General features: G+C 33.3%; 1 protein-coding gene and 1 long non-coding RNA gene across 2 annotated transcripts; both read right to left on the bottom strand.

Annotated features, from left to right (window-relative positions):
* Window positions 1-850: 850 nt before the first annotated feature.
* LOC127709828 (uncharacterized) lies at window positions 851-3,802 on the bottom strand. The gene is made up of 2 exons (XR_007985778.1): window positions 1,463-3,802; window positions 851-1,011 (listed from the first exon to the last, which is right to left on the bottom strand). It is a non-coding gene; the product is annotated as an uncharacterized LOC127709828 (long non-coding RNA).
* A 5,496-nt stretch (window positions 3,803-9,298) lies between these two features.
* On the bottom strand, window positions 9,299-13,561 carry LOC127708558 (uncharacterized). The gene is made up of 2 exons (XM_052213464.1): window positions 13,432-13,561; window positions 9,299-11,166 (listed from the first exon to the last, which is right to left on the bottom strand). The coding sequence occupies exon 2, from the start codon at window positions 11,127-11,129 to the stop codon at window positions 9,432-9,434; it is 1,698 nt and encodes a 565-aa protein (XP_052069424.1). The 5' UTR covers window positions 11,130-11,166; window positions 13,432-13,561; the 3' UTR covers window positions 9,299-9,431.
* Between the last annotated feature and the right edge of the window lie 12,280 nt (window positions 13,562-25,841).

Genomic DNA, 25,841 nt, shown 5'->3' with positions numbered 1-25,841 from the left:
CGTATTCATTAACGCTAAAAGAAGTTTCAACTTTTGAAAGGTCTCAGTTATCACTTGCTCGAATGTAGACGGTCTTTGGTTCCCAGACATGATCAAACCATAGAATTGAAAATTGGTATTTCCTCTTCTGCGCTAAGAGCGTGACATTAAGTAGTAACAAAGACTGGCTGACAAGAATTGAGAATATTGTTTCCGGGTAGGGTGATATTTCTTCCTGTGGACTGTTACTTTGAGAACTGACCCGGCTTCGGCGTGTCGAAGTACTACAAAGCAAGGTTCATATTCATATGAACTAAACATGTTTCTCGTCCTGATATGCATGTCATAGTTGATTTTAGATACAGTCCAATGATACTAGAGTGTATTTTTCTGTATATCTCCCCCCCCTAAAAAAATAAAATGCTTCGCTAGGCGCAGCTTGATACGACCGCAGAGGTCGAACCCTGAACAGTTGGGGCAAGTATGGACACAACATTCAAGCTTGATACAGCTCTGAATTTGGATTGTGATTAAATATTTGACACAGCATAGGTTTCTGACACAGAAAGAATGTGGTCTAAGAACTTGATTTTTTTTTAATTTACCTATTATGGTCCAATGTCCAAAATCAAAATACATGGTTAGATTCAGCATATCAAAGAATAAAATTGAGAATGGCAATGGGGAATGTGTCAAAGAGACAACAACCCGACCATAGAACAGACAACAGCAGAAGGTCACCAACAGGTCTCCAACGCAGCGAGAAACTCCCGCACCCGGAGGCGTCCCCCAGCCGGCCCCCAAACAAATATATATACTAGTTCAGTGACAATGAACGCCATACTAAACCCCATATATTCAATTTTTGTTGAAATCAAACAAAGTTTAATTTTGGACCCCAACTTGGACAAACTTGAAAACTGGGCCCATAATCAAAAATCTAAACACATGTTTAGATTCAGCATATCAAAAAACCCCAAGAATTCAATTTTTGTTAAAATCAAACTAAGTTTAATTTTGGACCCTTTGGACCTTAATGTAGACCAATTTAAATAAAATGCTTCGCTGGGCGCAGCTTGATACGACCGCAGAGGTCGAACCCTGAACAGTTGGGGCAAGTATGGACACAACATTCAAGCTTGATACAGCTCTGAATATGGATTGTGATTAAATATTTGACACAGCATAGGTTTCTGACACAGAAAGAATGTGGTCTTAGAACTTTAATTTTTTTAATTTACCTATTATGGTCCAATGTCCAAAATCAAAATACATGCTTATATTCAGCATATCAAAGAACCCCATATATTCAATTTTTGTTGAAATCAAACAAAGTTTAATTTTGGACCCCAACTTGGACAAACTTGAAAACTGGTCCCATAATCAAAAATCTAAACACATGTTTAGATTCAGCATATCAAAGTACCCCAAGAATTCAATTTTTGTTAAAATCAAACTTAGTTTAATTTTGGACCCTTTGGACCTTAATGTAGACCAATTTAAAAAACGGGACCCAAAATTAAAAATCTAAAAACACGGTTAGATTTGGCATATCAAAGAACCCCAATAATTCAATTTTTGATGAAATCAAACAAAGTTTAATTTTGGACCCTTTTGACCTCAATATGAACCAATTTGATAGCGGGCCCACAAATAAAAAATCTAAATACATGGTAAGATTCAGCATATCAAAGAACCCCATATATTCAATTTTTGTTGAAATCAAACAAAGTTTAATTTTGGACCCCAATTTGGACCAACTTGAAAACTGGGCCCATAATCAAAAATCTAAACACATGTTTAGATTCAGCATATCAAAAAACCCCATATATTCAATTTTTGTTAAAATCAAACAAAGTTTAATTTTGGACCCCAACTTGGACCAACTTGAAAACTGGGCCCATAATCAAAAATCTAAACACATGTTTAGATTCAGCATATCAAAGAACCCCAAAAATTCAATTTTTGTTAAAATCAAACTAAGTTTAATTTTGGACCCTTTGGACCTTAATGTAGACCAATTTAAAAAACGGGACCCAAAATTAAAAATCTAAATACACGGTTAGATTTGGCATATCAAAGAACCCCCAATAATTCAATTTTTGATGAAATCAAACAAAGTTTAATTTTGGACCCTTTTGACCTCAATATGAACCAATTTGATAGCGGGCCCAGAAATAAAAAATCTAAATACATGGTAAGATTCAGCTTATCAAAGAACCCCGTATATTTAATTTTTGTTGAAATCAAACAAAGTTTAATTTTGGACCCCAATTTGGACCAACTTGAAAACTGGGCCCGAAATCAAAAATCTAAATACATGTTTAGATTCAGCATATCAAAGAACCCCATCTATTCAATTTTTGTTGAAATCAAACAAAGTTTAATTTTGGACCCCAACTTGGACCAACTTGAAAACTGGGCCCATAATCAAAAATCTAATCACATGTTTAGATTCAGCATATCAAAGAACCCCAAAAATTCAATTTTTGTTAAAATCAAACTAAGTTTAATTTTGGACCCTTTGGACCTTAATGTAGACCAATTTAAAAAACGGGACCCAAAATTAAAAATCTAAATACACGGTTAGATTTGGCATATCAAAGAACCCCCAATAATTCAATTTTTGATGAAAATCAAACAAAGTTTAATTTTGGACCCTTTTGACCTCAATATGAACCAATTTGATAGCGGGCCCACAAATAAAAAATCTAAATACATGGTAAGATTCAGCATATGAAAGAACCCCATATATTCAATTTTTGTTGAAATCAAACAAAGTTTAATTTTGGACCCCGATTTGGACCAACTTGAAAACTGGGCCAAAAATCTAAAATCTAAATACATGTTTAGATTCAGCATATCAAAGAACCCCATATATTCAATTTTTGTTGAAATCAAACAAAGTTTAATTTTGGACCCCAACTTGGACCAACTTGAAAACTGGGCCCATAATCAAAATTCTAAACACATGTTTAGATTCAGCATATCAAAGAACCCCATATATTCAATTTTTGTTAAAATCAAACAAAGTTTAATTTTGGACCCCAACTTGGACCAACTTGAAAACTGGGCCCATAATCAAAAATCTAAACACATGTTTAGATTCAGCATATCAAAGAACCCCAAAAATTAAATTTTTGTTAAAATCAAACTAAGTTTAATTTTGGACCCTTTGGACCTTAATGTAGACCAATTTAAAAAACGGGACCCAAAATTAAAAATCTAAATACACGGTTAGATTTGGCATATCAAAGAACCCCAATAATTCAATTTTTGATGAAATCAAACAAAGTTTAATTTTGGACCCTTTTGACCTCAATATGAACCAATTTGATAGCGGGGTCCACAAATAAAAAATCTAAATACATGGTTAGATTCAGTATATCAAAGAACCCCATATATTCAATTTTTGTTGAAATCAAACAAAGTTTAATTTTGGACCCCAATTTGGACCAACTTGAAAACTGGGCCCGAAATCAAAAATCTAAATACATGTTTAGATTCAGCATATCAAAGAACCCCATATATTCAATTTTTGTTAAAATCAAACAAAGTTTAATGTTGGACCCTTTGGACCTTAATGTAGACCAATTTGAAAACTGGACCCGAAATTAAAAATCTAAATACACGGTTAGATTCGGCATAACAAATAAATAAATGTGGTCAAAGATTTTACAAATCTAATGCGCCATACTGGTCTTCCTTTATAAATATGCATTTCTTTAAACATAATTTAAAAGCAGTGTAAGGGAAGTAACCAAAACGTTGTATTTGGATTACCTCCCTTACACTGTTTTAAATTATCTTATTTGTTCATTAACCATTATTTTATACATAATTTAAAAGCAGTGTAAGGGAGATAATTTCAATGATGTATTTGATTTATCTCCCTTACACTGCTTTAAATTATGTTTTGTACTAAAGTATTTGTCCATTAATGAGGACAACCTTGTTTTTCCCCCTTTTTTGCCCCTAATTCTTAAACAGTTTGAGCAATAACCCCCCAAAGCAAATCCTAACCATCCCTTTGTGGTATGGAAACTTGTAGTATAATTTCAGAAAGATCCATACACCGTTCCACAGTTATTGTCTGGAAACTAGAAAATGCTTATTTTTGGCCCCTTTTTGGCCCCTAATTCCTTAACTGTTGGTACCATAACCCCCAAAATCAATCCCCACCTTCCTTTTGTGGTATTGAACCTTATGGTAAAATTTCTTAGAGATCCATTCACTTAAACTAAAGTTAGAGTGCGAAAACTAATGCGTCTTCGGACGACGACGCCGGACGACGACGACGACGACGACGACGACGACGACGCCAACGTCATACCAATATACGACCACAAAAATTTTTTTGCGGTCGTATAAAAACGGGACCCAAAATTTAAAATCTAAATACACGGTTAGATTTGGAATATCAAAGAACCCCAATAATTCAATTTTTGATGAAATCAAACAAAGTTTAATTTTGGACCCTTTTGACCTCAATATGAACCAATTTGATAGCGGGGCCCACAAATAAAAAATCTAAATACATGGTTAGATTCAGCATATCAAAGAACCCCATATATTCAATTTTTGTTGAAATCAAAAAAAGTTTAATTTTGGACCCCAACTTGGACAAACTTGAAAACTGGGCCCATAATCAAAAATCTAAACACATGTTTAGATTCAGCATATCAAAGAACCCAAAGAATTCAATTTTTGTTAAAATCAAACTAAGTTTAATTTTGGACCCTTTGGACCTTAATGTAGACTAATTTAAAAAAACGAGACGCAAAATTAAAAATCTAAAAACACGGTTAGATTTGGCATATCAAAGAACCCCACTAATTCAATTTTTGATGAAATCAAACAAAGTTTAATTTTGGACCCTATTGACCTCAATATGAACCAATATGATAGCGGGCCCATAAATAAAAAATCTAAATACATGATTAGATTCAGCATATCAAAGAACCCCATATATTCAATTTTTGTTGAAATCAAACAAAGTTTAATTTTGGACCCCAATTTGGGCCAACTTAAAAACTGGGCCCGAAATCAAAAATCTAAATACATGTTTAGATTCAGCATATCAAAGAACCCCATATATTCAATTTTTGTTGAAATCAAACAAAGTTTAATTTTGGACCCCAACTTTGACAAACTTGAAAACTGGGCCCATAATCAAAAATCTAAACACATGTTTAGATTAAGCATATCAAAGAACCCTAAGGATTCAATTTTTGTTAAAATCAAACTTAGTTTAATTTTGGACCCTTTGGACCTTAATGTAGACCAATTTAAAAAACAGGACCCAAAATTAAAAATCTAAATACACGGTTAGATTTGGCATATCAAAGAACCCCAATAATTCAATTTTTGATGAAATCAAACAAAGTTTAGTTTTGGACCCTTTTGACCTCAATCTGAACCAATTTTATAGCGGGGTCCACTAATAAAAAATGTAAATACATGGTTAGATTCAGCATATCAAAGAACCCCATATATTCAATTTTTGTTGAAATCAAACAAAGTTTAATTTTGGACCCCAATTTGGACCAACTTGAAAACTGGGCAAAAAATTAAAAATCTAAATACATGTTTAGATTCAGCATATCAAAGAACCCCATATATTCAATTTTTGTTAAAATCAAACAAAGTTTAATTTGGACCCTTTGGACCTTAATGTAGACCAATTTGAAAACTAGACCCAAAATTAAAAATCTAAATACACGGTTAGATTCGGCATAACAAATAAATAAATGTGGTCAAAGATTTTACAAATCTAATGCGCCATACTGTGCAATTAAAGATTACTTCTTGAAATTTTTCAATATTTGAAATTTGAAAAAAAAATAATATTTGAAGAATAATTCTTTTTAATTTCTGAAATCTGAAATGAGAAAAAATTGTCCTCATTTCTTTTTACCCCCCCCCCCCCCTTTTTCCCCCAAAAAATTCTTTCCCTCAAGATATGGTCATAATCTCAATTCAAATTTCCAATGGAGTTTGCAACCATAATTACCCATTTAATTTTACCATAGTGCTTACTTAATCTATTTTATAATAGAATTTAAAATATAGTGTCAAATCTTTCATATGGATTTTTTTGTAAAAAAAAAAGATGCAACATTTGCTGGTCTGCCTTTATAAATATGCATTTCTTTAAACATAATTTAAAAGCAGTGTAAGGGAAGTAACCAAAACGTTGTATTTGGATTACCTCCCTTACACTGTTTTAAATTATCTTATTTGTTCATTAACCATTATTTTATACATAATTTAAAAGCAGTGTAAGGGAGATAATTTCAATGATGTATTTGATTTATCTCCCTTACACTGCTTTAAATTATGTTTTGTACTAAAGTATTTGTCCATTAATGAGGACAACCTTGTTTTTCCCCCTTTTTTGCCCCTAATTCTTAAACAGTTTGAGCAATAACCCCCCAAAGCAAATCCTAACCATCCCTTTGTGGTATGGAAACTTGTAGTATAATTTCAGAAAGATCCATACACCGTTCCACAGTTATTGTCTGGAAACTAGAAAATGCTTATTTTTGGCCCCTTTTTGGCCCCTAATTCCTTAACTGTTGGTACCATAACCCCCAAAATCAATCCCCACCTTCCTTTTGTGGTATTGAACCTTATGGTAAAATTTCTTAGAGATCCATTCACTTAAACTAAAGTTAGAGTGCGAAAACTAATGCGTCTTCGGACGACGACGCCGGACGACGACGACGACGACGACGACGACGACGACGCCAACGTCATACCAATATACGACCACAAAAATTTTTTTGCGGTCGTATAAAAACGGGACCCAAAATTTAAAATCTAAATACACGGTTAGATTTGGAATATCAAAGAACCCCAATAATTCAATTTTTGATGAAATCAAACAAAGTTTAATTTTGGACCCTTTTGACCTCAATATGAACCAATTTGATAGCGGGGCCCACAAATAAAAAATCTAAATACATGGTTAGATTCAGCATATCAAAGAACCCCATATATTCAATTTTTGTTGAAATCAAAAAAAGTTTAATTTTGGACCCCAACTTGGACAAACTTGAAAACTGGGCCCATAATCAAAAATCTAAACACATGTTTAGATTCAGCATATCAAAGAACCCAAAGAATTCAACTTTTGTTAAAATCAAACTAAGTTTAATTTTGGACCCTTTGGACCTTAATGTAGACTAATTTAAAAAACGAGACGCAAAATTAAAAATCTAAAAACACGGTTAGATTTGGCATATCAAAGAACCCCACTAATTCAATTTTTGATGAAATCAAACAAAGTTTAATTTTGGACCCTTTTGACCTCAATATGAACCAATATGATAGCGGGCCCATAAATAAAAAATCTAAATACATGATTAGATTCAGCATATCAAAGAACCCCATATATTCAATTTTTGTTGAAATCAAACAAAGTTTAATTTTGGACCCCAATTTGGGCCAACTTAAAAACTGGGCCCGAAATCAAAAATCTAAATACATGTTTAGATTCAGCATATCAAAGAACCCCATATATTCAATTTTTGTTGAAATCAAACAAAGTTTAATTTTGGACCCCAACTTTGACAAACTTGAAAACTGGGCCCATAATCAAAAATCTAAACACATGTTTAGATTAAGCATATCAAAGAACCCTAAGGATTCAATTTTTGTTAAAATCAAACTTAGTTTAATTTTGGACCCTTTGGACCTTAATGTAGACCAATTTAAAAAACAGGACCCAAAATTAAAAATCTAAATACACGGTTAGATTTGGCATATCAAAGAACCCCAATAATTCAATTTTTGATGAAATCAAACAAAGTTTAGTTTTGGACCCTTTTGACCTCAATCTGAACCAATTTTATAGCGGGGTCCACTAATAAAAAATGTAAATACATGGTTAGATTCAGCATATCAAAGAACCCCATATATTCAATTTTTGTTGAAATCAAACAAAGTTTAATTTTGGACCCCAATTTGGACCAACTTGAAAACTGGGCAAAAAATTAAAAATCTAAATACATGTTTAGATTCAGCATATCAAAGAACCCCATATATTCAATTTTTGTTAAAATCAAACAAAGTTTAATTTGGACCCTTTGGACCTTAATGTAGACCAATTTGAAAACTAGACCCAAAATTAAAAATCTAAATACACGGTTAGATTCGGCATAACAAATAAATAAATGTGGTCAAAGATTTTACAAATCTAATGCGCCATACTGTGCAATTAAAGATTACTTCTTGAAATTTTTCAATATTTGAAATTTGAAAAAAAAATAATATTTGAAGAATAATTCTTTTTAATTTCTGAAATCTGAAATGAGAAAAAATTGTCCTCATTTCTTTTTACCCCCCCCCCCCCCCCCCCCCCCCCTTTTTCCCCCAAAAAATTCTTTCCCTCAAGATATGGTCATAATCTCAATTCAAATTTCCAATGGAGTTTGCAACCATAATTACCCATTTAAATTTACCATAGTGCTTACTTAATCTATTTTATAATAGAATTTAAAATATAGTGTCAAATCTTTCATATGGATTTTTTTGTAAAAAAAAAAGATGCAACATTTGCTGGTCTGCCTTTATAAATATGCATTTCTTTAAACATAATTTAAAAGCAGTGTAAGGGAAGTAACCAAAACGTTGTATTTGGATTACTTCCCTTACACTGTTTTAAATTATCTTAATTGTTCATTAACCATTACTTTATACATAATTTAAAAGCAGTGTAAGGGAGATAATTTCAATGATGTATTTGATTTATCTCCCTTACACTGCTTTAAATTATGTTTTGTACTAAAGTATTTGTCCATTAACCAGGACAACCTTGTTTTTCCCCCTTTTTTGCCCCTAATTCCTACACGGTTTGAGCCATAACCCCCCAAAGCAAATCCTAACCATCCCTTTGTGGTATGGAAACTTGTAGTATAATTTCAGAGAGATCCATACACCGTTCCACAGTTATTGCCTGGAAACTAGAAAATGCTTATTTTTGGCCCCTTTTTGGCCCCTAATTCCTTAACTGTTGGTACCATAACCCCCAAAATCAATCCCCACCTTCCTTTTGTGGTATTGAACCTTATGGTAAAATTTCAAAGAGATCCATTCACTTAAACTAAAGTCAGAGTGCGAAAACCAATGTGTCTTCGGACGACGACGACGACGACGACGACGCCGACGCCAACGTCATACCAATATACGACCGCAAAAATGTTTTGCGGTCGTATAAAAATTACATCCGATAATTCGAATCAATGAATAATCCTATAGTTATCAAATTATGTAAGTAAAGACATGTTTATACGCATAAAAATACTTAACTGTTCGGCAACCGCAATCTTTATTTTGTTTACAAAGAAAAAGTTTTAGTCAACCCAAGGTATAGGAAATTCTAAATACAAAATGTACCTATAACATGGTCATTAATATTGGACTAGAAATTAAATACACAATGTTACAGTTTATTTCAGTTTAAATACAGACACAGAACCTCCATTCTCTGTTACAACAAACAGCTGTTTATAGTCATTACTAAACGATATTGCCCATAAACTTCCGTACCCTTCAACACCTTCTATCAAAGTATCACATAATTTGCCTTCTAGAGAAATTCTCAAAAGCTGACCCTCCCTCGTGGCCAAGTAAATGTAACCTTGGTCATCTAGAGCGATCCCTCTTGGACGACCCGAAACAAATGGAAAACTCTGCATTGTGTTTCCATCAGAACATAGCAGTAAAAAGTCTGTTGTTGAATAATATAAATCATCTACTGAACCAGACGTTTTGGGCGCAATATACGTAACTGGACATCTACTTCGGTTTGTTTTCTCAGATCCTACGGATGACCCATTTGCACTTAAAATATATATCTGATTCCATGTTCCCGCTAATATATAGTTTCCCACTAAGGCAAGACCTAATGGTACGAAATCTAGCTTAATTTCTCGCAAACTTGTCATGGTGTTGATATCAATAAACTGTAAATGTCCTGAAACAGAAACTAAACTGGCAAAGTGTATATTTCCTGTGAGTGACACCACAGCATGATTAAGATCATGTAGAATGACAATATTCCATGGTTGTCTTTTAACATTGCATTTATCTAGATATTTACCCTCTGCGGAACAGAGTAAAACATAATAACTTTTGTGGTCACACAAAACAATCTTTCCATTTTTCGAAACAGCTATCCCTCGGATTTGTTCGTTGCCTGAACCAGTTAACTCAAGTCGCGAAGTGAATTCAAGTTTTTTGGCAATATCCTTGGTAGAATTATCATAAACGCTACCACTCGCTTGTGCACCATGGCGTGGAACAGTAATTAATTCATTCTCATTAGACTTAATTGTTGAACCAATCTCACCTATGATATTTTCAGAGCTCAATATATCTTTATTTGCTTCGAAGGATATGATTTGGCTGTGAAAAGTTAATCTTTTACTTTCAATCAAACTTTCGGTCTCGGATAATAATGATTTTAAATAATGTGCAAAAAGAAAAGTTTGTTCATTTGAATCAGTGCTTGAAAGTGCCTGGAGATTGGTTAAATAGGATTCGATTTTGGTTTTCTGATCTAGAGCCTGTTCTTGAATGCCTGTTACATTAGTCCGTTGTTTTGTACAAACTTCTTCAATGTCCGATTTAACTGATTGCTCAGCCTCATCCAATAAATCTATGATATGATTTTTATACGAAGAAACTTGTTCACTTATTTCTTTTCCTTGTCGATCTATCTCCTTACTTTCTTTTTCTGCCTTTTCCAATATATTGCCTAAGCAGTTGCGAAGATCGTCTGCCTGTTGTAACACATGGGCAACCATTGTAGACGACTTAACATCTTTCGCAACAACATCTACCGGGACTACTTTAGCACACGTTCTATGGTTTTCTGTCATACATAACCTACAGCAAAGTTCGTCATGATCGATACAAAATAAATCGAGCTTTTGCTCTTCGTGGGACAAACATTCTTGCACTTTAACCTTTGGCAGTGATTTAGCTGACAGAAGGTCGACCAGCACATGATTTCTCGACGCTTTACTTTTCCTGTGTGACCTTTCACACTCTGTACACAATGCTTCTTCACAGTTTGTACACCATTTTATAGCAGGGGAAGACAATTCCTCGGTTTGACATGGCTCACAGAATACTGATGACATTACTAGTGGTGTAAATTTTTTGCTATGGTAGTATAACCTACAAGAAAGTAATTATTGATTAGAACTTTTTCTCATACCTGTCGCACACCGAGCAGAATAAACTTACAATTCCAGGGCACAATAAGTTACTTCAGTTTAGTTGGAATTTCACCTCCGCATAAACAATAACCTTTGGTTTTTTTTTTTATGTGTACGTTTTTCCTTGTTTGTGCGCAAGTCCGTCTTAATGTTTCTTTTTAGCATGGGTTGGTGTATTATCTCCTAGTTTTCGATATTTCATTCCATTTAAACAGGTTTTGTCCCTCTTGTATTTGAAACCTAGTTATGTTTTTGATATTCATCTGCATAGGAGTTGTAATTATGAAAGAGGACGAAGTTAGTCCTTATTATTTTCATGATTCATTTTGGTAAGCAAATTAAACGAATTTGCGGGAAATCGTTAACTCCTTATATACATGTGTACCATTAATGGATACCAGTTAAGATACGACATTGCAAAGGTACATGCGTGATGGCAAAAATGGGTAACGAGTTGGTTGAGTAGAACAAGGAGGAGGAGAGGTTGTATCGAACGGTACGAAATGACTTGGGTCAACCAAAACGAGTTGAATGATTCACCAGTATATAGATTTTTGTATTTATTGATTGTTTCGACTGTAATGGGGGCTTTATTATATTAAATTATCTTACTTGAATGGAAGGTCCAACTTTACCTACAGTTTTGAATTTAAAACGGCCATCATGAAAATATACTGTAATAGTTTGAATCAAAGTTGCATTATATTTTGCGACAACATTACTTCAGCCTCGCTAAGATTCATATTTATCTTCTATTGGAATAGTCCTTTGACTTTTTGTTGCATGTCTTTTTTAAATTTTGTTTTTGCTGTATGGAAATGGATACACAATTGAAGATAGATGTAAAACTAAGTGATCAAATGCTAATGTTTTAGATGTTGGGTTTAAAAATTTAAATTAAATGGGGAAAATGTTAGAAAAATACCATATATATCTTATCAAGTGTTGTTGTCTTCAATGGAAACGGAGATCGCGTGCACAATATAGTGAGCTTATAAAGTGGGATGCTTTTTTTTATATAAAAATAAAAAAAATGTGGTTCAATTGCCAATGAGATAACTCTCCACCAGAGACCAAATGACATAGAAGTTAACAACTATCATGACTATAGGTTACCGTACCGTTTCAACAATGAGAAAAACCCATACCGCATAGTCAGCTATAAATGGCCCCGAAATGACAAATGTAAAACAATTCAAACAGAAAACTAACGACTTGATTTATGTAAAAAACAATGAACGAAATACAAATATGGTAAACATCAACCACTGAATTACAGGCTCCCGACTTTGGACAGGCACATACAGAATGTGGCGGGGTTAAACATGTTAGCGGGCGCCCAACCCACTCCCTAACCTGGGACAGTGGTGTAAACGCAGTACAACATATGTACAAACTATAAAAATCAGTCGAAAGGCTTAACTCATTAGATGGATACAAAGCAGAAAAATAAGTTACAAATATGTACGGATTTCTTGCACGGATTGTTTGTAATGAACTGATCGAGGATTAGATTAGGTTAGGAGGAGAGGGGATGGGAGGAAGGTTAAGTGTTTCACGAACTAATCAGTTTAACCTCGCACATGTCCAAAGTCGAAACTTTTTTAACGGTTATCTTCAATTATAATATCTGAATGTGTTTGTCCTTTATGGTAATTTAAGGAAGGTTTTCTATATTTGACCGTTTAAATGTAGAGTTCAAAGGTGTAATTTTTTTGGTTCTTCTTTTTCCCCTGTGTTCACTCTTTTGTCTTGATAAACATTGAAGATGGCCCAACATGAACATTAGTTTTGTCTCAATGTTCATTCATGCAGCGATGCTTCCATTAAGAAATTCATTTAGGGAGCTACCAATTGATTATTATGGCGGGGGGGGGGGGGGGGGGGGGAGGTGCTTGGATGAAAAACTTTGTCCTGCATTTTTTATTATTTGTAATCTCTGTTATGCCTTGTAATTTTTTCACTTTGTCATCCTGCCTTTTTTTTACTCAAAACTCCTGTCCTGCCTTTTTTTCAAATTTCATCCTAACCCCCCCCCCCCCCCCTTTTTTTCGCTGTTTGAAATATAAATGTTTTCTAAATAAAATCATCTTCATGAACCGGAAGCAGATCAAACCGTTCAAAGTTCATATATTATCTACACAATATCATACAGTTCAATCATGTAAAGAGGATTATAAGTGAATCTAGGACTTTATAGAAAACGACTTCGATTAAAACATACCTAATGTGTCTTCTTGTACATAATTCTGTCTCGAATCTACAAACACTGTGTCACATTCAGGTTTGGAAAGCGGTTATAATTATGCTGATGTATTACACGTATCATGTTTATTTTTAAACCACCCGTCAGTTTGTTTTGATCACATGGTACTTTATATCGATTATTTCTGTGTATTATTGTATATTCTGTTAGTTTTAACTGAACCGTTACAGTATGCAATTCAGCGTTTTATAAGGAATTTAAATTAAATTAAATATGTGTATAATACCGGTGTATTCAATGCGTGTTTCTGAAATAGCCTTCATTTATGAGGGTATGGAAAGGGGGAGGGGTGGTTCCTTCATTTCTGTATTCTTTATTTTTTTGCTCATTATTCTTAATCTTTAAAAATAATGGTTATTATGTAATTACTTGATAATTCTGGATATTGTTCTTTTTCTGTTGTCAGTATATTGTTATCCAATTCTTAAATTTTTGCAGTTATTCTTTATATTTTAACACCCCATTATTCTCTAGCTATTCTTAAAAATGTTTGCCCATTATTCTCTATTCTTTATTTGTTGTACCCATTATTCTCTTTTCTGTAAACCCCATCTAGACCCTCATTTATAGGCGTTAGACCCAAGTGAGGTAAGCAAAAGAAGATGGACTGGTTGTTGCTTGCAAGATAACGTCCAGTGGCAAATAGTTTATACATCTTAGAAGCCCAAGAAAGGACATGTATAACTTTCGACTTAAACAAAACAAACAAAACAAATGTTTAAGTTTTAAAATTGACTACTTTAATACAAAGATATAAGCATTCCAAAAACGTAAAACCTATGATTTTTTATTTCAAATTATAGTATGTATTTCCGAACATATTACGTTTAACTATAAAACGGACATATAACTTGATACAATTGAAATCATGAATATTATTGTATTTTGTTTTTATTTTCCAACTCTTTTTGACAAAGGACTATCAGATCAGATCCAAAACACTGCTTTTCTAATTTTTGATGTAGAGGTTTCTTTTTAAAATACATACGTGTAGCTTTGTATTTTCGTCCTTGTATTCTTTTCTAAAAAGTTAATATAATTAAATATGTATGATGTTATATATAATTACAAGTCAAAAAACTTAATTTGAATATATTATTCATTAGTTCGTTTTTCACCTTTTTTTTTTTTTTTGAATTCCGCAATAAGCTTGATTTTTATGGTATTTTACGGTTTCAAAGAGAACTAAAATCACACTCATACATGGTACATACAGTTTTGTTTTAGTTCTTAAGTGGATTCGGTCCGGATTTGATTTTTTCCCTTCCTTTTTTTTAATTCAACATGAATTTGTAAGAGGAAATTCTGAAGAAAAAAACGTTTGTACATGAGGCAAATATGTTTAAAATGTTGAATTAATCTTGGATTTTGCATGACTTTAACAGTTTGTAGACTCTAATAAAAACCGTGGATATGGAATCAAAATACTGTTAATGAAATATAATGTATCCTTCCAGCACACTGTAATAGTCTATCAGAACAAAACAACCCAAGGAATTGAAATATAATTTATCGCACCGCCGGGTAAATTATCACGTTGTGATTGGTTTAACGCCGTCACGTGGTGACCCCCTATGGATCCGTGGGGGGTTAGTATTTCATAGGGGGTTCATGACGTCACGTCTACTGTTAATAGTGACGTCATCTATTAATGTTGTTGTGTTTTATTGTTTATTTCTCTACAAAACACAGCGGAAAAAAGTCTCGCGGGCGATAAATTCGTTATACGGTTAACTACTGACCCCCTACGGACCATAGAGGGTGAATAAAATCCATAGGAGATTCGGCCTTCGGCCTCACCCCCTATGAATTTTACTAACCCTCTATGGATCCGTAGGGGGTCAGTAGCGAACCATATAACTTATAGTATCCTTCCAGCACACTGTAATAGTCTATCAGAACAAAACAACCCAAGGAATTGAAATATAATGTATCCTTCCAGCACACTGGTATAGTCTATCAGAACAAAACAACCCAAGGCATTGAAATATAATGTATCCTTCCAGCACACTGTAATAGTCTATCAGAACAAAACAACCCAAGGAATTGAAATGTTTAAAATAAAGCAATCAATAAGCTCGTAATTTTTTTCAATATTGATGTTTGAGAGGAGGAATAAATTCCTTAAAACTGTGAGAGTCCTATACTGAAGCCTGAGTTACAGGAAACAAGTGATGGTAGGGACTCATTTTATGTTTTTTTCATTAATGCCCTCTGGGGAAACTGTCATTTACTTTCTTATCCAAAAACTTTCCCGAGCAAGTCTGTCGGCCCTTTTGAGATCAGCTTGGGCGTGCCAAGGTGATCTCAAATGACGACTTACGAGGGTCGGGCTTGCAGGTGTAGTCACTTCGATGACCATGAAGAATAGTCATCGAAGTGACTACACCTGCAAGCCCGATCCCCCCGTAACTGGGCACGATGGTCATCGAAGTGACTACACCTGTAAGCCCGACCTCCCGGTTTGTGGCCTCTAATATGTTGGTGATTCAAAGCAACCTTTTCACAGACGCCTCAATGGCCATAGGAGTAAAAATCCTAGTGATTGAACAGAACATTCACTGAAGTGATGCCCAGCGACAGGTTTGAGAAAGCTTTTGGATAAAGGAACTAAATGTACTTCATACAAACGGCATCAATAAGAAATACTAGCAGTTTTATAGAGGGACTCCTCTGTCATTTTACCCAGTTTTACAATTTGGGATGTATATATACACAGGCACGTCTATCGAGTTTTGAGTTTTGTTTTATTTGATGAGGTTCAAGATTTGGGACTAAATCAATAGACCAAAACGTACCTGTATTATTGAGCTATTTTACACAAACAATTAGCATTGTTAAATTATTGACACTGACGAAGGCTAGTTGTTAAGCCGAAATATTTGTCAGCACGATTTTATAACATCATCTTCGTATATTACTATCTTATATTAGTATCGTTGTGCAAATCTTTAGACTTATATAATTTTTTCCTTATTTGCGCAATATCGTCTATTCTAGACGATCCGGTACATATTAAATTTGCTGGTTGGTCCTTTTAGTAGACTTCTATATATATATTTTTTTTCGTTTGGGCTTATATTATATTTGCCTTCGGGTTTATATGATCCGTTCATCCTTTTTTGACTCTTTCAAAATTCAAGAGCCTATCCTAAATTGAGGTAAATAATATGGCCTTCCAAATACCGTTTCGATTCCTAACATCATAATAAATTAATAATAATATCTATTTTGTTACATCTTGTGATCCGTTTATTGGGCAATCGCCAATGGCAGTCAGCAGGGTTTAAGAACATCAGTTGTTCGACCTGCTAGTCAAATGCAATTTGTTAAAATATACCTTTTTCACTCATTTGGTCTTTTGGAAAATGTTGTTTATGCTGTACTTAGACCCCTCAACCAAGAAATTTGTTTTGCATGCACACGTATAAAAATTGCGGTTTTTATCCAACGCAATCATAGGTTTGAACGTCGTTTTCAATTTAGACTTGTTTATATATATATATATATATATTGCTTTTGAAGACAATTTTAATGCAATATTGAAATTGTAGAATCCGATGATCGTATGCTTTGCTTGCATTAACCGTCAAACGATTAAACAATCACCGCCAATAGTAATTATAAAGCCAGAATAAAGACAAAACCTGTAATAATATCATGTATTAAGTGGATATTTGGAATCTACGACAGAGTGAAATGTCACTATTGATTTGAGAAACAAACGCTTTAACAGTCAATTTATTCAGTGAACAAACAAAAAAATCTACATTTATGATGCTGACGACGAATTGGAGCTTGACAACCAGTAGGAAATATATCATGCATATCTGGACGAGAAAACATTAATTTGATAAGCATATGAACTTTCTTTGTACTGTACTGACCGAAACGTTAAGTCGGATTTCAACTTGCTAACTCACAAGACAACAGTCCACAGGAAGACATGTCATCCTTCTTCTTGGATTCAAGGGCGATAGTTTTGCTCGGACTCCTAAATGCAGCTTGATAGGGAGAGAAGCAGCAATTACCAATTTTCAATTTTTTGGTTTTAACTGGCTGGGGATCGAACCCACGACTCCCGCATTTGAGGCAAACACGTTGCCATGAGACCACCGAGGCGGTTCCAAAACTGAAGGACAATATTGCTAATAAAATAAATGTTTAAAAAATTACGGGTTGACTGTTGATATCGTTTGCCTTAAAACAACTGAAAGCTGACATGACTTTTATTATGTATTTTTGAAAATTAAAAGAGAGGCCTTATTTTTTAAGCACGAGATTAGGATAATATATAGATTACAATTATTGTAAAATACAAGTCAGAAAGAAATCTGATTTCAAGATAACAATGGCGAAGAAACAAGGATTTTAGATTTTAGAAACGTAAGCAGCGTCACTCATGCGGCTATCCAGTCTCTATTTCCTCCCAATCTATAAATTAGTCATGGTAATAGAGTGTCGGTACAAGTCGAACTAATTATTCGTATCAAACATATTTTTTAGTTGAGCGTTTCTTTGTCTACACCGTTAGTTAGTTTCTGTTGTAGCAAATGTCTTCGCACAAAATATCCTATTACTGATGCTGAAATTACAACTACAGCTATACCGGCAGCAGCAGTTCCCCATACCCATATGCATACAGCTGCAAAAGGAAATAGATCATTAATACAATGTAACCCAACTTCATGATTTTAACGCAAGCTTAATAATATATTTTAATTGTGAAAGAAAAAAGCCACAAGTGAAAAATGTGAAAGAAAATAGCACACAAGTGAAAAAAAAAAACAAAAAAAACAACGGTTTGTGTAGCATTACTGTAATTTTGATTACAAATGAAAGATTGCAAGTTTTCAAAAAAGGAAATAACCTGAATTTTGTGTTTGTTATAATTAGAATTTCTCAGGGGTTGATGCCCTTGACAATTTTGTATATCAGCCTTTTTAGATCATGAGTATACAATCATGTACCACGTGTCCGTTATTCAAAAAATACGAGTCGTGCCAACTGAAATCATATCATATTTCTCATTATCCGTACTCCTTGTATAATGGACCTTTTTTAGAAATTATATTTCCGTTCATAATTACTCTGTTCAGGTTGATAGTTGTCATGAATGATGTCTAATTCATCGGAACGACCAGATCAGTGACGTAGCAAGAATCTTACCCAATTTCCGGTTTAGTTCATCGACAATACTTGTACCCCAAAAAAAACTTTCACACACAATGACTAAATGAGGCAAGCCTATTCTTATTCGAGTTACAAAGATGTATATTCTATCTTGCTGTGTACTAGTATTTATCGCAGTGTCATTCATTTTTGTTACTAATAATATATTTGATTACAACACACTTTTGTAATGAGAAAAAAAGGAGAAGTCCATTAAGGCTGTCAAAACAAAACTCGAATATACCAACAAAATATAGAGTTTTTCAACAGATAAAGTTCCATAACTCCTCAATGTCATATCAGAAATTTATCAAAAAACTACAGGGAGGATATTTTAATAGATATAAACCAGTCACCAGAGTTTCATGATAACTGCTCAAAGCACTTTTGAGTTATTGTCCAAAAATCTGGAAAATCCCCCCTTTTTTATGAATAAAATCCCATACCTCGGAAACGTAAAATCTAAAATTTAAAAAAATCAAAAGAGAGCTTAAGTCAATAGATATAAACAATTCTCCAAAGTTTCATGAAAACTGCTCAAAGCGTTTTTGATTTATTGTCAGAAAACTGGAAAATCCCCCTTTTTTAATGAATAAAACCCCATAACTCGCAAACGTTAAAACTAAAATTTATAAAAATCAAAAAATGAGCTTACGTCAATAGATATAAACAATTCACCAAAGTTTCATGCACATTGGTTAAAGCGTTTTGAGTTATTATCCGACATATTGACGACGGACAGACAGAGGTACGGACAGACGCCGCAGGGTAGGAAACTCACTGGAAATGTCTACCAGACCACAGGGCTGGCTGCATAAAAAATTACCTGTCCTGATCAAAATTTACCAGCCCTGAAAATTAATGCAATAAAAATCCAACCCATTTTCCTTCAAGATTCTAAATTATGTTTTTGTGTTTTGAGATGTTTTAATGACTAGAAGTATTATTAGATTAACTTGAGGATTTTTTGTGATGAAAATGACTTATGACTGCTTTTGTAAATACACACTGCAACAAGACTTACAAGTGCACATTTAAGCAGACACTGCTAAGCCTAATGACCAGTTGTTCAGAAGCAAGGTGTGATTTCATTTTTATAATTTGGGGTGGGCACTGGGGGGTGTTAGTTTGTCTTCAGTGTAATTCAGCATGCCTTTGTTTGTACATTTGTACCTTTGTTCCACAAAATTACTTTTAAGCAAATAAAAATAAAATTTTGGTTTCATTTATAATTTTATTGCTCTTCATTTTCACAATATTTGTGGCCATCGGATTTTGCATGTGTTGTAAGGGCATCGTGCCTTAAATTTGCACAACCAACTACAAACGGGCCTTTTGCATATCGCCGAAATCTGTCAGGTACTTTTCTGACTGCCAAGGGCCTATAAGCTGAACGGCATGGTTGACAAAATATTTTATCATGCGAGTCGTCACAAATCAACCACTCGAACTCCGTTTTCCAACCAGGAACAATTGTCCGCTTCCTCTTAGACTGATCGTACAATTTATTGTTTTTCTGTTGAGTCAACAGCAGTTCGCTTTTTCGGCGACGAAATGCCCAAGTAGTTTACCAAAACAAATTTGTACTTTCGATCTAATATTTATTTTTTATTTAACAAACGCGATCGCGATTGGACAATTCGATACCAACTAGCCAATGAGTGCGGATCTTACAAACAACAGGTATCACCATGTTCCCTGCAGAAATCGCGTGGAAACACGTGGTAGTAAAAGGTTAATTGACAGTCATGATTCTTACGTGCTGTTATGACTAGGGTAATACTGAGAACTCATTCCAAAAATAGAAAAAGGTAATCCCAACCACCTGCAAAAAATAGACCGTCCACCGGACTGTTGAAATTTAATTTTTGACCGCCCGATCGTAAAATAGGCCGTCTCGGGCGGTCGGGCGGGCTATAATTTCCAACTCTGCAGACGGACGGACGAACAACGATATACAGGCGTATAAAATGGTGACTGGTTTTATATCTAGTTAAACCTCATAACGTACGTTTGGTTTCTTTCTTATGGTGACTTGCAGCATCGTTATTCTCACCTGTAAAGAAAATAATCAAGATACAGGTTCACAAAGTTATTTTAAGAATTTCTCTTTTGTACTTTTTATTTATGCCAGAATCTACCAAAATTGTAGTTTAGAGGTTTTGTTTGGCTTTATGATATGATAACAAAAGAGTAAGCTATGATATAGTTGTAACATCAATGTACAACATGTACACACATTAATGTTGTGGATTTTGGTGAAAAAGACCTTGGCTGAAACAAAATCAGGGGAAACTGATCCTTCACCGATAAACACTTGACAATATCCTTTTTATTATCCAATGGCAATATCCTATAATTTTACTAATTGTTAAAAAGGTAAATTTAGTAAATTTTTAGCAGATATTAGGATTACATGTAAGAGCAATTAACTCCGCACTGATTTAAATACTAAACATAATACAACATGAATTTAACACGGAAATAACATGTAAGGTGTAACACCACCACAACATAGTACGTCACATCCTGTTTCATGTTAAAATGGTCGAAAAAATGTTCCCTTGAATTTGACAGTTGTAGAAAATTAACCCTGCATTTCATTGCAGAAAAATGTTTTCTGAGTCATAAACATATATCTTGGGTGTTTCAAAGCACCATTCTATTTCAGTTTGGTGTTCTAATAAAATATCTTTGAAACTTTAGGAGACCTGGTTACTAAAGCTTGAAAACATGGCTAAAAGAGGCGAAAGGTTACTTAGTTCCCCACCGGTGATGTTTTTTTTTTCTAATATGCAATACAATGTTGTGTGAAATTTTTACTATAGTATTGGACAGGATAAAACTTTATTCATGCCAAGTATTTCTTTATTTGAAACAAAGATAAATTCTGAACAATTTTTTGAAAAATGCAAATTTAACAAAGACTAAATTAAATAGAGGTAAACAATTTACAAAAATGTCATTTTTATTACCCCTGTAACAGTCTCAAACCACATTTTCTGTGTCATTTGGTCCCTTGACGAGAGTTGTCTCATTGGCAACCATACCACATCTTCTTATTTTTATAATTATCGTCTCGTAGTTATCTTCTCTCAATAACTGATCATGGAAAAAAAATACTAGACTGAGTGTACTTACGTGCCAGAAATTCAACTGACTTTATGGTATGATTATCTGAAATGAGTGTGGTAATGGTGTAATATTTATCTTGATGAATGAACCATTTTCTTTTTATTTGGTTTTACACAGTTGACGGATCTATTGGGTGGTAACCTTTTGTTAACAACTGGAGATTAGCATTGCACTAAAAATTTAGATACTCGCATCCCTAACGATTCCAATCAGATTATGCTTTCATAATTAGTGTCACAATTTTCGTGCCAGAGCCTTTTATAGCCGACTATACACTGTAACAGTATGTTTTTTTCTCATTAATGTTGAAGGCCACACGGTGGCCTATAATTGCTCATTTCCACTTCATTTTAACTCTGGTGTGGCTGATTGTAGCATTGGCAATCATATCACATCTCCTTATTTTTATATTATTCGTTGTCCATCAACGCAAAAATTTCATACGGCACCACCAAGGCATTTCTATGGTTTAATGGATAATGACGCCGGAGAAATGACTAAATAATTCGAACTAAAACCCCTTTTCTTTTGGTTCGGTTGCGTCCATGTTAGCAGCAGCAATCCTTACACTCAGGCTCTAGGTATTTTCCCAACTAAATATATACGCTCTATAACCATTGACCCTATCATTGATTATTCTTTACATGTAGCATGAAATGAAGAGATCAAGAATGTCACATCGCATGATCACAAAAAAAAAATGTTTAACTAATTTACAATTTAGCATTGTACACACCTTGTGGCGTTCTCTCTTCAGTAACTGTTACTTCTTTTGTAACTAAAATGTGTAGCAATTATGGCTTTTGTATAATATAATAAAACTATGAAATAGGCCGAAGCAAATTCTGTTAAAAATTCCACAAACAATTAAACGATTATCTATACTAATAAAAGAAGATGCTAATGACTAAATTATTTCAAAATGTCAATTGGAGTATTGAAAAACCATAGAACTGCGAGATTAAAAAACAAAACAAAATAAATGTAAAAAATATTGTACACAAATAATGCGATCAAAATATAAATGATTAAAAGCGAAACTGAACCGGCAAATTTTTTTTGCAGAATTAAATTTTTAAATATATTGATAGATAGACGGTTTAATTTCTATACCATATAAATACAAAATATACAAAGCATATAATTTGATCACTATTAATGCTAGAGAGAAGCAGAGACAATAATTTTAATAAAAGAGATAGAAAACTCCATTTAATAGCCATATAATCCTTGAAAAAGCAAATGGCCCTGTATTCAATCTACTTATTTATTTTTCTAAAAGTTTTTAAGATATGGTTTGAAAGGTTTGAAAAGTATCTTTTGTAATAAAGATTTTATGATCAATGAAAGTGAAAAATACAATGAAGTGACAGAATGTTGGGTGGTGTTGGTATGGTCGATATATTTGTTTTGATTTTAATAAAACAAATATAGAATTGAAATGTAGATGATTTCTTGATGAGATATTGCAAATATTATTAATATTTTTTTTTTTGTTTTTTTTTTGGAGAAAATAAAATTTTAGTTCGAACTGAAACATTATCAATGAAATCACAAGGGTCATTATATTACGCGATTTCGCAAAATTCCTGTTATTATATTATGTCTCTTAGAAGTATATAAGCAAGCTTCATACCGTACGTGGCACCATCCGTTGCATCTCCTTGTTACACTAAGGAAAGAAGCTACAGTAAGCTACTTGCAGTCATCAACAGCAACGTTTTTTTAAAACCATTTCAATTTTACCAGCCATACTCTTTTTTCAAAATCATGAATATTTTTTATTGGACTCAACTTCTATGTATTTTTCGAACTTGAAAATGTACGGTCAATAGGCGTTTAACATATCCTGAATGTAGATTTCAAAATGAAAGATCAAATATATTCAATTTTTTTATAGATCAGATTTCCAATTTAGCATTTCACATACCTTGTAGTGTCGCCTCCTCAGTTGTCGTTCGAATTTCTGTAACTAAAACGAGTTGAAATTATTTTACTGTCGTTGAACAATTTATGACTAGAGTATTACACATTTAGTGCGCTGACATAGATCTTAAGGAGAACTTATTAAGAAACTAAGGTTTGAACTTCCTCAGGGAAACTTGATGACGATAAATATTGAAAATCGCTTCGAACGCATAACATTCAGAAGTGTTTTTTCATTTTTTTTTATGACAATTCAATCTTAAATTTAGATTCAGTTGTAATTTTTACAAAGATTAAATGTGTTCGGATAAAACAAATGCTTTAACATATAACAAAAAATCCTAAACAAAACGCAAGCTTAGTCTACATCTCACCACTATACATTCCGATAATAAATATTCCAGGTATACGAAGAAAGTCCGGACAACAGTTGCTATTGGATTCAGAAAGCAGGACGACGGAATGACGAACTGGGAAAACATTGAGGGGCGGGACATAGACACTTTGTTATCGAATACAATAATGAGAATAAAATAGTGGACAAAACAATTACCTAAATGCAATGAAATTAGTAATAAGTTCAAGTGATTGTTTCCTTAATGACTAATTAATTTATTATGTTACAAAATTGTATATACCTGCAGTGCTTATATATCGGCATATTCCAGCGGGACGGAAAATTGTAATTTCAAGCTCAGCATGGGTTGCTACAGATGTATGACCTCCAAATGTTTTATCAATAAAAACAAAGTAGTGGTGTTTGTCTTCCACGGGTGAATACCAAATTCTTACCGATTTACTCGAGTACTTTATAAGTCCAGCTGAAATTTGATTTCAATCAAATATTATCTATTTCATTTCAGTATAATGTAATCTATGAAAAAGAAAAGACTCTAAAAATATTAGTTCGACGTAAATAAACTTTAAAAATTAAAAAAAGGTATAAATATGACGTATTTATCAAATGATGAGATTACATTCCTTATCATTGTACAAGTACCTATTCCGTCTGCTATATAGTTTGTGTTTCCCAGTTTGATTTGTAGGACAACATATTCGGGTTGAGCCTCCAACTGATGGTGAATTTCTTTCATTACATGACCTACAACAATTTAATATTAATTAAACCACCAGAAGAAAGCCCAATACCGCAATTTTGAGAAATAGTGGTCATTGTTTAGGATTTATCCCATAAAAGTATAAAAAGGACATCGTTAACCAAAACCAGAATATTGTTGGAATTAAAGCTAAATATTATCCTTCGATCGGATATTAATTAATTCATTTTGGTTTACTAAGGTCGGTGTCCTGTATTGCAAAATTTGACAAAAACATGTGAAATTTGCAATTTTGTATCAAAATGCCTTCAACAGCATGTAGCGCTGAATAAATTTGTGATTTTATGGAAATATGTACTTGTGAAACAATATTGTGAAAAAGACTAAAAAAATATCGAATCTTCAGTAGAATTTGACAACTTTCACTATGCGAGTTAAACAAATACAGGGAAAATTGGCTTTCTTCTTGCAATTATTATATTATTTCATTTTCTGTTGTTAACCTTTCATAAACTACCTATAATTAAACTGTACATATGAAAGGCAAAAATGGGGAAAATAAAATCTCCGTTGAAATATACTTATAAATTGAACAAATCTTTTTTTTTATATCTTGGTTCAAATCCCAAATTGTCCAATAAATAGGACTTTAAATAAGACAACGACAAAAGAAGAACAACAGAAAAGAAAAACTTCATATACTTACTAGCTAATTTGAAACGTACCTATTTTAATAGACGTCCAGTTTGTAGAGAAATCGGGTTTAAGAAAATGTTGTTGACCCCATACTTTTATTCGGACAGAAACATTAGACTCAGCTTGCTGTTTAGGTCCATTCCATTTTGATCCACCTTTACAGAAAATTATGAATATTTTTATCGTATGTTATATGTTGTGTAATTTAATACTTTTTTATATTCAATTACATATTAAATAATTCCACATACTATTTTTTTTTTTGTATGTCCTTCTTTTAAGTATTGTTTGGAAAAACATGTTTGCGTTTTCTCTTACAATTCGGAGCGAGATACTGATAAAGAACTATAACACAGTGTTCAATGTGCTAATCTAGAAAAT

The sequence above is a fragment of the Mytilus californianus genome, unplaced genomic scaffold (assembly GCF_021869535.1).
Source record: "Mytilus californianus isolate M0D057914Y unplaced genomic scaffold, xbMytCali1.0.p SCAF_7, whole genome shotgun sequence".
Taxonomy (NCBI): Eukaryota; Metazoa; Mollusca; class Bivalvia; order Mytilida; family Mytilidae; genus Mytilus; species Mytilus californianus.
Note: the sequence above shows the minus strand (reverse complement) of the source record. Positions and strands in the feature narration are given on the sequence as shown.